This window comes from Hoplias malabaricus, chromosome 8, assembly GCF_029633855.1.
Source record: "Hoplias malabaricus isolate fHopMal1 chromosome 8, fHopMal1.hap1, whole genome shotgun sequence".
Classification (NCBI taxonomy): domain Eukaryota; kingdom Metazoa; phylum Chordata; class Actinopteri; order Characiformes; family Erythrinidae; genus Hoplias; species Hoplias malabaricus.
In genome coordinates this window covers 37,891,170-37,903,474 of record NC_089807.1, presented here as the reverse complement: position 1 = coordinate 37,903,474, position 12,305 = coordinate 37,891,170, and the positions used below count along the sequence as shown (strand labels likewise).

The 12,305-nt window shown below is 37.7% G+C and overlaps 1 protein-coding gene across 3 annotated transcripts; it reads left to right on the top strand.

Annotated features, from left to right (window-relative positions):
• Nucleotides 1-561: 561 nt before the first annotated feature.
• On the top strand, nt 562-10,621 carry LOC136705831 (uncharacterized). Of its 3 annotated transcripts, none has more exons than XM_066679618.1 (12): nt 562-737; nt 4,905-4,983; nt 6,364-6,475; nt 6,569-6,709; nt 6,816-6,914; nt 7,003-7,053; nt 7,180-7,227; nt 7,931-7,969; nt 8,046-8,143; nt 8,947-9,106; nt 9,199-9,302; nt 10,264-10,621. In XM_066679618.1, exons 1-12 carry the CDS (start codon nt 577-579, stop codon nt 10,327-10,329), a joined length of 1,158 nt encoding a protein of 385 aa, XP_066535715.1. In that variant the 5' UTR covers nt 562-576; the 3' UTR covers nt 10,330-10,621. The 3 variants fall into 3 exon arrangements, with proteins under 3 accessions (XP_066535715.1, XP_066535714.1, XP_066535716.1); XM_066679617.1 differs by having other exon boundaries at nt 8,046-8,239; XM_066679619.1 differs by lacking the exons at nt 8,046-8,143; nt 8,947-9,106 and having other exon boundaries at nt 10,264-10,620.
• The last annotated feature ends 1,684 nt before the right edge of the window (nt 10,622-12,305 follow it).

Sequence of the window (12,305 nt, the reverse complement as noted above, 5' to 3'; positions counted from 1 at the left end):
GAAAAAGCGGGATATTGTGCACAAAAGTGTGCTCCAGAGATTTGAAATGTGGGCTAAATTATACACAGGGGAGAAAACTTCTTTAATCACCTGTATTAATCAGTTAAAAAGAGAGTTGGAGGAAATATTATGTCAGGCTGAAGCAGAGGTTAGTAAGGCTAGCCTTTTCCAAAGACCTAAGGCGAACACAAGTTTAAATATAGCCAAAACGGACATTGCGGAGCTTCAAAATTTTAAAATGGCGTTCCTCAGTCTCATTCCGCAGCTCGTGGTATTGAAAACACCAGGTCCGTCACCTTCGAGCGCTGTATCACTCACTGCCGAGAAGCCGGAAGTGGAAATTACCTATACGAACCACAAGGGGGAGGAGCCTCCCAGCAAACACACAACTTCCACACAACGTTGTATTTTAGTTGTGGTTATGTTGGTGGCCACGTTACTTAACAGGCACTCTTTTACTATGTTGTTAATATGTTGCACTAAGGTTGGTGGCAATAAAACCCTGCATCTACTTTCTATCAACCTATTGATAAAGGTTGCAGTTATGAACTATGTGGGTTGGTGCCAACATAACCAATGAAGTACGTTATGACAACTGCGCGAATCAGATTCTACTGGTCCCGCTGCAACCTTGTGTCCACCTCTCTGCAACCTGCTCCTAGAGGGCACGAGAGAAATTCAATTTTTTGTCAGTTGGCGAAGAACCGTTGCTGCGTTGAAGTCTCACAGGATTTCAGGTGAGTGATTTATAAATTATGACTATAAAATATAAATTTTAGAACATTTTCGAATGTATATGTTGTATACTATATACGTACTACCATAGTCCCCATTTACAGACAATTCTGGGTAGATAGCTCAGTATTCTTGCTTAGTTTATCAGCATTATTTGTACAATTGATGTTAGCTAGTTAGCTAATGTTACTGAACAGAACGTATAACTAATAAGTTATACTAATATACTTATATTTAAAACTATAATTTTAAAGAGCATTCGAGTCCCACACCTCTTCCAATAGTCGCCTGCCTTTTTCGTTGGTCCTGAAGTTATTTTGACGTTTTAAACGAGTATTAGTGTGGCAAAAGGGTGTTGGGAGTCGACTCTTCTGATTCTAAAACTCCTATGACTACAATAGACAAAATACTTTTGTCTTTTTGCCATCGTACTGTATAGCTACAACTGAGGGAAATGTTGATAGAGGTGTGTGTCTCTGAACAAAAGAGAGTTTGAGTGACTGCGAGTGCCATGAATGGGTTAATTGGCAAATGCTAACGCATCTCACTGTAAGTTCAGTCAGACGCATTTCACATAAATGTCTTGGTATGTCTACCTTTTAACTGCCCAAACAATAAATTGTAGGCAATTTCACTTGCTGTTGTGTTATGTGGATACTATGAGGTAGCTGGACTTAATGTGTGCATTTCTTTTTTCCGTTTTCCTGTCGTCCACATGTTGAAATACATTTATCATCTCGTAATTAATAATTGCGTATAGGTCTAACCTACCATTTAGAAGTTTAGAATAATAATACAAAAGTTTTTAATCCATATTCTCAATAATGTAAAACCCATTTACTTTAGTTAAAATGTTTAAAACGTTTCTATTCTACACTTAAATACTACTAATGTGCAAATTTACAGGTCTCGGGTAATTAGGACACTATCAAGGATGCTCTAAACAAAAATGAATTATTCAGAATAATGAACTCATGCATTAACTCATTATACATCAATGTATATTTATTTATCAATTTATTGTTCAAATAATTTTTAAAATATGTAATCAAATATGTAAAAATACTGTAAATGAATAGTTTGTAATATTTATTTTCCCAATGCGATAGTTATTAATGTACAGTGACATGCCAAATGTCATGGAGTAGCGTTATGTAAATTGATTATCAAGTGTTACCTCAGAGGATGACTTGGCAATGCCCGTACCTGTATACATTGTGAGGTGTTATCCTGTGAGTGAGGTTGAACATTGGCCAGCATGCTAATGTCAAGGCGACATATATTATCAGAGTTTGGAAAAGGCAAGAGAGCATGTGTCAGACAGATGGCATGTTCCACTTCCAAAGTTGAGTGGGCATTTAACATTCCTCTATCTACAGTATAACATGTGCAAGGAATACATAATCGAAGACTTTACCAAGACAAGCGATCACAGGTCAGTGCAATGTTCTTTAGCTTCAGCAGGATATGGGAGCACAAGGTCCACCAGTCCATGTCTTCATGGGGTCTGGGTCACATACACACTGTACAATCAGTCCAAAACAACCGATTCATTGGACCAAGCCACATGTTGCCAGTCTTCTAGCGTCCTTTTAGCAACCTTCTGAGCCCATGTAATGTGGTGTTTGGTTTCATGGTTTGAACAGAGGCACTCTGGTAGGTCTTCTTGTGGGTGGACACTGTGCTATAAACTGTGGGTGGTAATGCCTTCTATGATGTATTCCCTGTACAATGGATTGAGTAATATTAAGTGGCCACAAAACTTTGAAAATGTTATGTCCCATCTGTCTGGCACCCACTATCACGTCGTTCAAACAGTCTTTTAAGGTAACATCACTTAATAATCAATTCACAAACTGCTATTCTACGACATTTGGCATGTCAGAGTAAATTATATTTTAAATTATTTAATGACCCAGTCACTCCTACACTCTTATTTTACAGCAATATAATAATGGATTTGTGATAACAGTTGATGAGTTTCTGACTTTAAATTGGACCTCTTAATATTTAAGGATGGTTAAAAGAGGATGGAGCAGGAAAGACTACCTCAAAAGATGGAGATCAGCCAGGAGAATTCTTGGAGGATTAGGGGTCTCAGAAAACAAAACAGAAAAAAATATGATAAAAATTTCTTCTCTCATATCTGAGGCAAGCAGCCAGGAGCCTATTGTAGGGACAATTTGCAGTCCTTACTTGTCTGAGGAATACAGCCAGGAAGACAATGAGACTGACTGCAATTATTCCTTATTTGAGGCAAACAGCGAAGATGCCACTGTTGAGATTGGCTGCAGTGTTGCATGTAACACATGTACATATAATGCAACAACTCCCTCTCAGTCAAGTCTGAGGAAAAAGGAGCTGAAACAAGATATACAGAAACAGCTTGCATGCTGGGTGAATGATAACAGTGTTTCACATAGGGCTGTTGATGATCTTTTGAAAATCCTTAGCTCTGTTGGTTTAACAGTACCTTTAACCACCCGCACACTTCTGAAGACAGCTAGATCTGTAGAAACAACAATTAAATCTGGAATGCAGTATGTACATTTTCAATTAAGACACCAACTGTCAAGACTAATGGAACGCTATTCACAGGACAAAATAGCATCATTAGAGTATTTGGAGCTTTCCCTAAATATTGATGGGCTGCCACTATTTAAGAGCTCAGCAACTTGCTTGTGGCCAGTGCTATGCGCAGTGCATTTAGATCCATTATTTGTCTTCCCTCTCACTCTAACCTCAGGAAACCATAGACCAACAGACTTGTCCTTTCTTGAAGATGCCATTTCTGATCTAAAAGATGTACTACAAAATGGTTTTGACATAGGAGGAAAGAATATCAAAATCAAAATAAAATGTGTTGTCTGTGATGCACCTGCACGTGCAATGGTTAAAAACACCAAGCAATACTCTGCTTACTATGGGTGTGATAGATGTCACCAGAGAGGCACCTGGCAGAATACTGTGACATACCAACAAATAGATCACTTATTTCTCAGAACAGATAGGACATTCCGTACACAGAGCCAAGCTGAACACCATCATGGTGGTACACCATTTTGTGAACTACCAATTGACATGGTAAAAGCTTTTCCAATTGATTATATGCACCAGACTTGTCTTGGTGTCATGAAAAAATTACTACTCATCTGGACAAGAGGAGAAAGAGGACGAAGCAGGGAGACAATGATGTCTGCAGGACAGGTTGAAATTGTTAGTACTAGGCTCATAGATCTCCAGAAAAACATTCCCACATGTTTTGCCCGAAGACCCAGGAGTCTGAAACACCTAGACAGATGGAAGGCAACTGAACTTAGACAGTTTATGCTATATACAGGTAAAGTTGTTTTGCCTGGTGTACTTAGACAAGACCTATATGAGCATTTTCTTTGTTTCAGTGTTGCACTGTGCATTTTGTTAAGTCCTGACCACGTGAAACAATATGGGATGTATGCACAAAGTCTTTTGGAGTACTTTGTAGCTGAAGGCAGGGACCTATATGGATCTCAGTTTTTAATATACAATGTGCATTCTTTGCTACATATAGCAACTGATGGAATCATTCATGATTCTCTGGATAACTGTTCTGGATTTCCTTTTGAGAACTACTTGCAGACACTGAAGAAAATGGTTAGATCCCCTAAAAACCCACTAGTGCAGATTGCAAAAAGAATTTGGGAGAGTGAGACAGGAATGGCATTACAAACCAAAAAAAGAGGAGAAACATTCACTTGTCACACACCAGATAATGCTTTTCTGTCAGTGGATGGACAGTGTTGTGAAATTGTTGATGACACAAAGAATGGATATTTGTGCCGCATTTATAGCCAACCAATGCCAATGTTTGTGGAGCCATGTGATTCAACATTCATTGGAGCATATACATTTCACTGTGGAGACATGACCATAAGGATGGTGCCAAAAAATAAAATCATGAAAAGGGCAATCAAAATTCACCGAGGAAATCATATTTTGTACCTTACCCTTCTTCATAAGGAGTGAATGAATGAACTGCATTCAGTAACTAGCCGTCCCAGCAATAACAAGAACTATGTATATATGTAAATGAACAAACAAGGAATAAATAATGAATTCAAGGTTAAGTTGATGACGTGTAATAGAATATCAGATAACCAACTTATATATGTTTTTTTATATGTTAACAGTATGTATTCAGTTCTTGAATTTGTACAAGAGCGAAGTGTGGCTGTTGTCCCGGATTCCTGGGTGGAGAGAACATCTGAAGTAAGATTTTTATTTTAATGTAATGCATGTAATTCCTATACCATTATTATGTGATTGGTACACAGTTTTTGTTTTTGTACACAGTTTGTAGTTTTTATAACAAAACCTATGACAATTGACCTATCCATACTGGTTTGTACACAGGTATGAACTTTACAGTATGCTGAAAAAAAACTTAATTTCAGTTAAAATACTGTTAGAGTTTAGAGCTTACAGTTTAAAACACTAAGGTAGTTAACAATTTATACACTGAATTAGGAAAACCTACCTTGTGTCTATACTCATCATCCAGTTTATCAGCTCCACTGAAAACACCAGAACACTTTGTAGTTCTACATTTAGACTGCAGTCATCTGTTTCTCTGCGTACTTTCTTATCCTGATTTCACCCTGATTTTCATTGGTCAGATCCACTACAGGATGCACAGAGCAGGCATGAATTGGGTGGTGGATCATTCTCAGCGCTGCAGTGACACTGACGTGTTGGTGATGTGTTAGTGTGTGTTGTGCTGGCACAAGAGGTCAGACACAGCTGCTGAATTTTTAAAGCCCTCAGGGTCACTGCTGTACTCAGAATAGTCCATCAACCAAAAATTTCCAGCCAACAGTGTCCTGTGTGCTGCATCCTGTGTCCACTGATGGACTAGAGGAAAACCTATACAAACTCTGCAGCACCAGATCAGCTACTGTCTTTGACTTTACATCTACATGGTGGACTAACAAGTTAGGAGTGTCTATTAGAGTGGACAGTGAGTGTGCATAGGTTTTAAAAGCTCTGATGTGTGAAGCACTGATGTGTCGGATCCACTCACACCACCACAATGTCAGTGTCACTGCAGCACTGAGAATGATCCAACACCCAAATCATACCCTCTGTGGGGGTCCTGTATGGGTCCTGTCCATTGAATAACAGGGGGAACTACAAAGTGCTCCTGTATGGTCAGTGGAGCTAATAAAAGAACAGTGAATGTAGATTTAAGGTAGGTAGTCCCTGATCCCAGGATCATTCAATATATAACACTAATATGAAATTAACAATACTCCTTACATTTTTAGACATGTGTATTGCAATTTACTATTTTGTTAAATTGGATTTTTGTCACCAGTCTGTAAAGCTTGTCCAGTGTTTCAAGAGTAGTATTGAAAGTATGTAACATGATCTTACTTGCTAGTAAACTTGAAATGCTAGTAAATTTTATGGCTTCCTGTTCTGGCTTTAGAGTAGCCCTTACATGCACATTTTGATGTTTTCCTTAAACACACTCACTTGAATGACGTAGAAAATCGCTGCTTAATTAAATCTAGAAAGCAGCAAATATGAGAGTTTGCAAAACAAAGGTTGAGGCCCATCAAAGTAATTCAACTTCACTTATATGTTTAGGGACACTTTTGCTACTGGCCACCTAAAAATAAACAAAAATTGATTCAACGTGGATCTTTGCCCGACAAAGCGTTGTGGAAAAAACTTGAAGTCAGAGTTTTTAAATCATCAGGTGTGTATCAATTTCTGAAGGCTCATTGTAATCATTATTGTTAATTGTTTAGAAGCAAATATTTTAACTCTTGGGCACCAATTCTTTGCAAAGTTGATTATAAAACAGCTCATCAGCTAATGAGGAAGGCAGAGAACACTTCTTGTTTAGAGGAGTCAGATGGGAGTGGGAAGAAGCTAAGGGAAAAGAGGCCACCATCTCGCTATTTGTGTTATACCTCTGCCAGTGAGGATGGTAAATATTTAATATGATGCATGTATTTTAAAGGGCAATGTGTCTTAATATATTAAGAATTTGGTGTTCAATATATCAGTAAATATTACTTAACTGTGTGCTGCAGATGATAGTTTCCAACCTACCAAGGGTCCTAAAGTTCAAGCTAGATCTCCACCTAGATTGTCTGACTTTCTTGCACAAACAAGATGTGCTCTCTACCAAGGTAAGGCATTATTTATTTGATCAATATTAAAACTGTTGTATGTCTGAATGCATTCATGTATATGTAATGTTTATATTGCCTGTGTTAGATATGGAAAGAGGGTTGGATATGGCAAGAGAACCAGCAAGTTTGCCGAATTGTGAGTTATTTTCTTTTTATAACAAACAGCCACATGCACATATACATACAAACAATAATAGAAGGGAAAAAAATCTGGCATGTTTAAATAAATGAAATAATGTAGACATTATTATGTTACTTATAGGGTCCGAGATTCCTGTGGTTGTGGGTAGAGAACTGGAAATGGCCCAAAGTGAGTTACAGAGAATACATTTTGTTTTATTTTCTGTGATGCAGGTTTGGTATTGGTTTTCATGTATGGAAAATGTACATTGTTATTTATTTATTTATTTTATTATTATTATTGTTTCGTGTACCCTTTCTAGTTTACTTGACTAGTTTTAAGGCTTTATTGTGACTTTTATATTTGTCAGTGAAGAATCTTAATATAATATTGGAAGCCAAAATGCTGATTTGATTGAAGCATTACATCTTACTACTTCTTACATGCTTTATGATTGTACAATAGTACAACAAAGTTTGACCACTGCATTTAACTCATTCATGGCAGTGAACACACTCTCATACTAGGGATTAGGGGCAGTAAACACACATACATACACACACAGAGCAGCATTAGTTAGAATAATTAAGAGTGGGCATTGATTGGAATGATTTAGAACATGCATGAATGACAAGAAATGCAGGCTGCTGATATCTGAAAAACAAAAAAATTGTTTGTTTGTACTTTTAAACATTATAGCAAATACTGTGGAAATGGCTCTGTTGCATTTCAACAGTTGCTGAATTGTGACTATGAGAAGCATTAGCCCTCAGACAGTGATGTTTGTTTATATGGAAAACAACCAGTAAAATAATAATTTACTACACAGCCTTTGCCTGTTGGAATTTTAACAGAATATTAAGAATATAAATGTTTTCTGCAATTATTTTAGGACCACCCATTCAACCAGAGCGCCCTCCTCAAAGAGACAGTAAGTTTCTTTGTAAGTGTTCATTAATGTTATTGATAATGTTTGGAAATTATATTGACAAAATTCTGTTTCATAGATTTTCAAATGCATGTCCTCATGAAACTTGACCAGCTACTGCAGAAGCAGGAGGAACAAAGCCTTCTCCTTAAACAGCTGATTAATGCTAGAAGTGAGGTGCCAATGGATATGGAGTTTGTCACTGTGGATGATATGGAGGGTTTTAATAAGATTGAAATTAAGCTGAAAGATGAAGAAGAAGAAAGAAAAATGGTGACAAGCTCAATTAATCCAATGATATAAAATAAATTCATAATTACAAATCCAATTTAAATGCAGCATAGACAACTACACAGTTAAAATTGATGGTTTTATAAGGATTCTTTATTAAGGGAAATGGTGTGAACCCTGAACACTCGAAGAACCTTTTGCATGATTAAATGGTTCTTTGCATCATGAAGGAGTTCTTCAGACTGATGGAGAATGTGCTATAGATGGTTCTTTTCAGAAAAGTAATCTTCTATTGTTATGATGTTAAGCTTGTAACAATAGAACCATTTTTGGTGCCATACAGAACTCTTCTCTTAAAGGCACTATACAGAAAACGTCTATAGCACATTTTCAATCAATCTGAAGAAACCCTTCATGATGCAAAGAACCATTTAATTGTTAATCTGTAAAAGGTTTTTTTTTTTTGACTTATCAATGTAAATATAAAACCATTTTCATTACTAAATAACCATTTCAAACTTACCTCTAACACACGCTGTCAATCCTCTCATACACACCATCAAACCCTTTTATACACACCATTGAACTTCTCACACACACCATCAAACGCTCTCACACTCACCATTAAACTTTCTCTCACACACACCATCAAACCCTCTCATACGCACCATCAATCCATTGTTTATAAGTTGAAATATTTCCAATAAATAGGAAAATTAAAACTGTAAACTATACAATTCTCTTCATAGGTCAGGTACCTTGCCACCTTAGGGGGGCATTCCCTTGGAGATTCAGTAAGACGTACAATGCGCACAATTGCATCCTCAAGAATATGGGCTTCATTTAGTCTGAAAGGAAGGAAAGGGAAAATCTCACTTCAGAATCTAACCATTTACAGAGTAATAATGAGTGAGTGTATTTCTCTGTACTTGCGAGCTTAGATGTTTATGGAAAAAAATCAATGTTGATTGGGTTTAAAAATGTATGCTTCATCTATGCAGAAGCAGTGATGAGAAGCCAACCAGGATCAAACGCAGCAGACATTGAGGCTCACATAGCTGAAACTCTGAAGCATGCACCAGGGATTGCACGACGAAAAGGGAATGTAAGTAAAAATCTAGTGAAACATGCAGTGTGTAAGATTTAGGGGAGTAATTAGCAGAAATGCAATATAAAACCATATGCTTATTAGAGTATAATCACCTGTAACTACAAATCTGTGTGCTAGAAGCATTATGAGAAGCATCATTAGGTATTAGAAGTAGGGATGCACCGATTTTTATTTTTTCAACATTTGTTTGACAGTAAAACATACTTTAAGGAGGCAAAAACACTGCACAGCTTGCATGAGGTCATTGTACCAGTCAGATGTCAGTCACTTCTACTGTTAACCTTTCATACTTCCAGTCCCATATACTCAAATCCACACCTAGGATCGTTTCTGGAATTGGTTGGGCAAGAAGCTCATAGTTGGTTTACTTTCACATACAAAAACTCCATCTGAACCTTGGATTGATTTCGTAATTTCATACATCACTTTTCTGTAGGTTTGCAAATTGACAGGAAGCTTCATGCTGATTTCCATTATTTTTTGTTGGATATAAACACTCAGGGGCTTTTGGGATGCATGGCATTTCACAGTGCATGACCACGTGCAAACAAGGAGCCGCTCTCCAAAGCAATAAAAAATTAGATAAAAGTTTTTTAGATGGTTATGTTCAAGAGTCACAGAACATGAATTCAGTGATCATTTTCATAGATGATGATGTTTGGCCATGCAGGTGCTGCAGCTCGAGACATGCGTTTTCTGCCTTGCTCTCAGTACATGCACCAAACTTATATCTTATATCTGTGCAGTAGAAAAAAAAACGAAAGAATGAGCCCCACTAAAAACTTGGATAGGTGCAGAGAAGATGGGGATGCACCAGAAGGGAGGGATTTTCCAATTCACTGCTACATGTCACTAAATCTTACACAGTGCTCCTTATATGGCAATTGTAGCACAATTATAGGGATACAAGCAATGTTCATCACTTTTGAATTGTCTCATTTCCTCCCCTCCACAGCCTTTGGCGAACTCAGACCCAGTGGAATCTGAATCACCATCTTATAATTTCTTTACTTCTACATGAACATTTTCCAACCTCACTGTTCCTTAGAATTCATCAGACTGTTTTTGTTGTGTGAATAAATGAACTTTGTTCTGACTGACTCCTGTTTATTGTGCTCTGTGTTTAAAATTTGTTCTTAACTTCAATGTGAGTGGATGGAGCTTAACTGTTGTAAAGAGTGTATGTTTGTGTTTGTGTGTAATGTGTATAAACGTGCATACTCTTTTTGTAAAATTATTTTTGATTAAACTGCATTCTGAATGTTATTGTGATTGTCTGATATTTATTATGTTTGTGTAATGCTTGTAGTTATGTTTTGCATCATTGCAATTTTGGAAACAAAACTATGACAAGTACATTATCATGTAATTATGCTGAAATATGAAAACAAAATGGATGACATAATTTAATCTATGATATCTCGTTTTTTAAGTATCTCTGTTCTGGCCACAGTAATGTCCGTATTTTGTAACAGACTAAAAATGATTGATGATGTGGATCAGGAAAAATGCACTGACAATGTTACTATGAGAAATATAGAACAGTATTTGCATAATGTGATGTAACTTTATGTCTACTTTGTGACTATAAATGAGTAATTACATTTTAGGTTGTCAGAATGTTGCAGAATACATGAAAGGGGCCTTCTGGAATGTTGCAAATCTGTTGCTGAATGGTAGTGTAATGTTGCACAAAAACGTTGTGACAACCCTATAAAGTGTTTCATTTTGACTTTCTGACAATATTTACACAACGTTCCAAATGACTAATATAGTGGTTTTTACCACGTTGTGAATACGTAGCTGTGTTTGCTGGGCTACAGCTTCTACTGCTCCGCCTCCCCCATATAACATAGGTCACGCCCCACCAGTTGATAATGTCCTCCCTGTTTTCAGTGTTGATTCCGGCAAAGTGAGCGTACAGACAGACACAAGAGGCCGGGATTTTGCCATCTCAAAGTGACACACACACAAACGCACACACAGACGACCCATTCCAATTGCGAAAGCCACATGAGTCAATTTTAAATCCACACACGGATATTAACACCGACTGTTCTGACATTATAGATGACACGGGAAAGCATGTAGAACAGGATAAACCGCGCCTTGTCGATAAACAAACACTGACAACTCCATTTAAGAACTCGATGCCACGTAAAAATAAACAAAAAATCAGGATTAAAGCTGATTTAGAGGGCCATGTCACAACGGATGACTCGGATCAGGATGACGGACATATAGAAGATGATGAGGACAGTGCGAATGGACGACGTGGTGGTAGACGGATTTCTGATTTGAACAAAACATTGCGTGCCATGGAAAAACTCATATTAGAAGAACAGAGACAATTGGACTTAAAACAACAGACTTTAGAATGTGACATGCACACTTCAGACAAAACGGACATTTTGAGACGAAGCACCAGACCCCGACACCCGCCTGACAGGTATACGTCTGACACTAACGTTGACACTATGCTTCCATTAGTGGCCACTAGTACTGGAACATATAAATATGTACCATTATCACTGACTGATGCACAGACTTTGGTCGATCAGCTTCCGCCTTTATGTAGTGGAGCGGCTGCCTGGTTAAGAAAGCTGGACAGTCTGACAGGTGGCATGACTTTAGCACTGGGGGATTTTAGAAACATTATTAAAAGATCGACTACTTCCATGGAAGCAGCTGAAATAGAGAGACAGGCTCAGACATCTACTCAACCTAATTATGATCTTTTCCACATTCACTCACAGCGCCTTACTGACGTTATGAGAGAGATGTGGCCAACCAGAGCAGCGTCCACAATCCCATTATATGCCTGGGATGAAAAGCTTAGCCCAGGGGAATATATGGGTAAAGCAGTTGAGGATTGGACTAACACTACAGGGGTTCACCCTGCAAGGGGGCAGCAGGTGGTTTGGTTTAGGACTGCAGTTGTGAAAGGCTTGCCAGCCCTCATAAAGGATAAAATTGAGGACGATCCTAATATGGGCC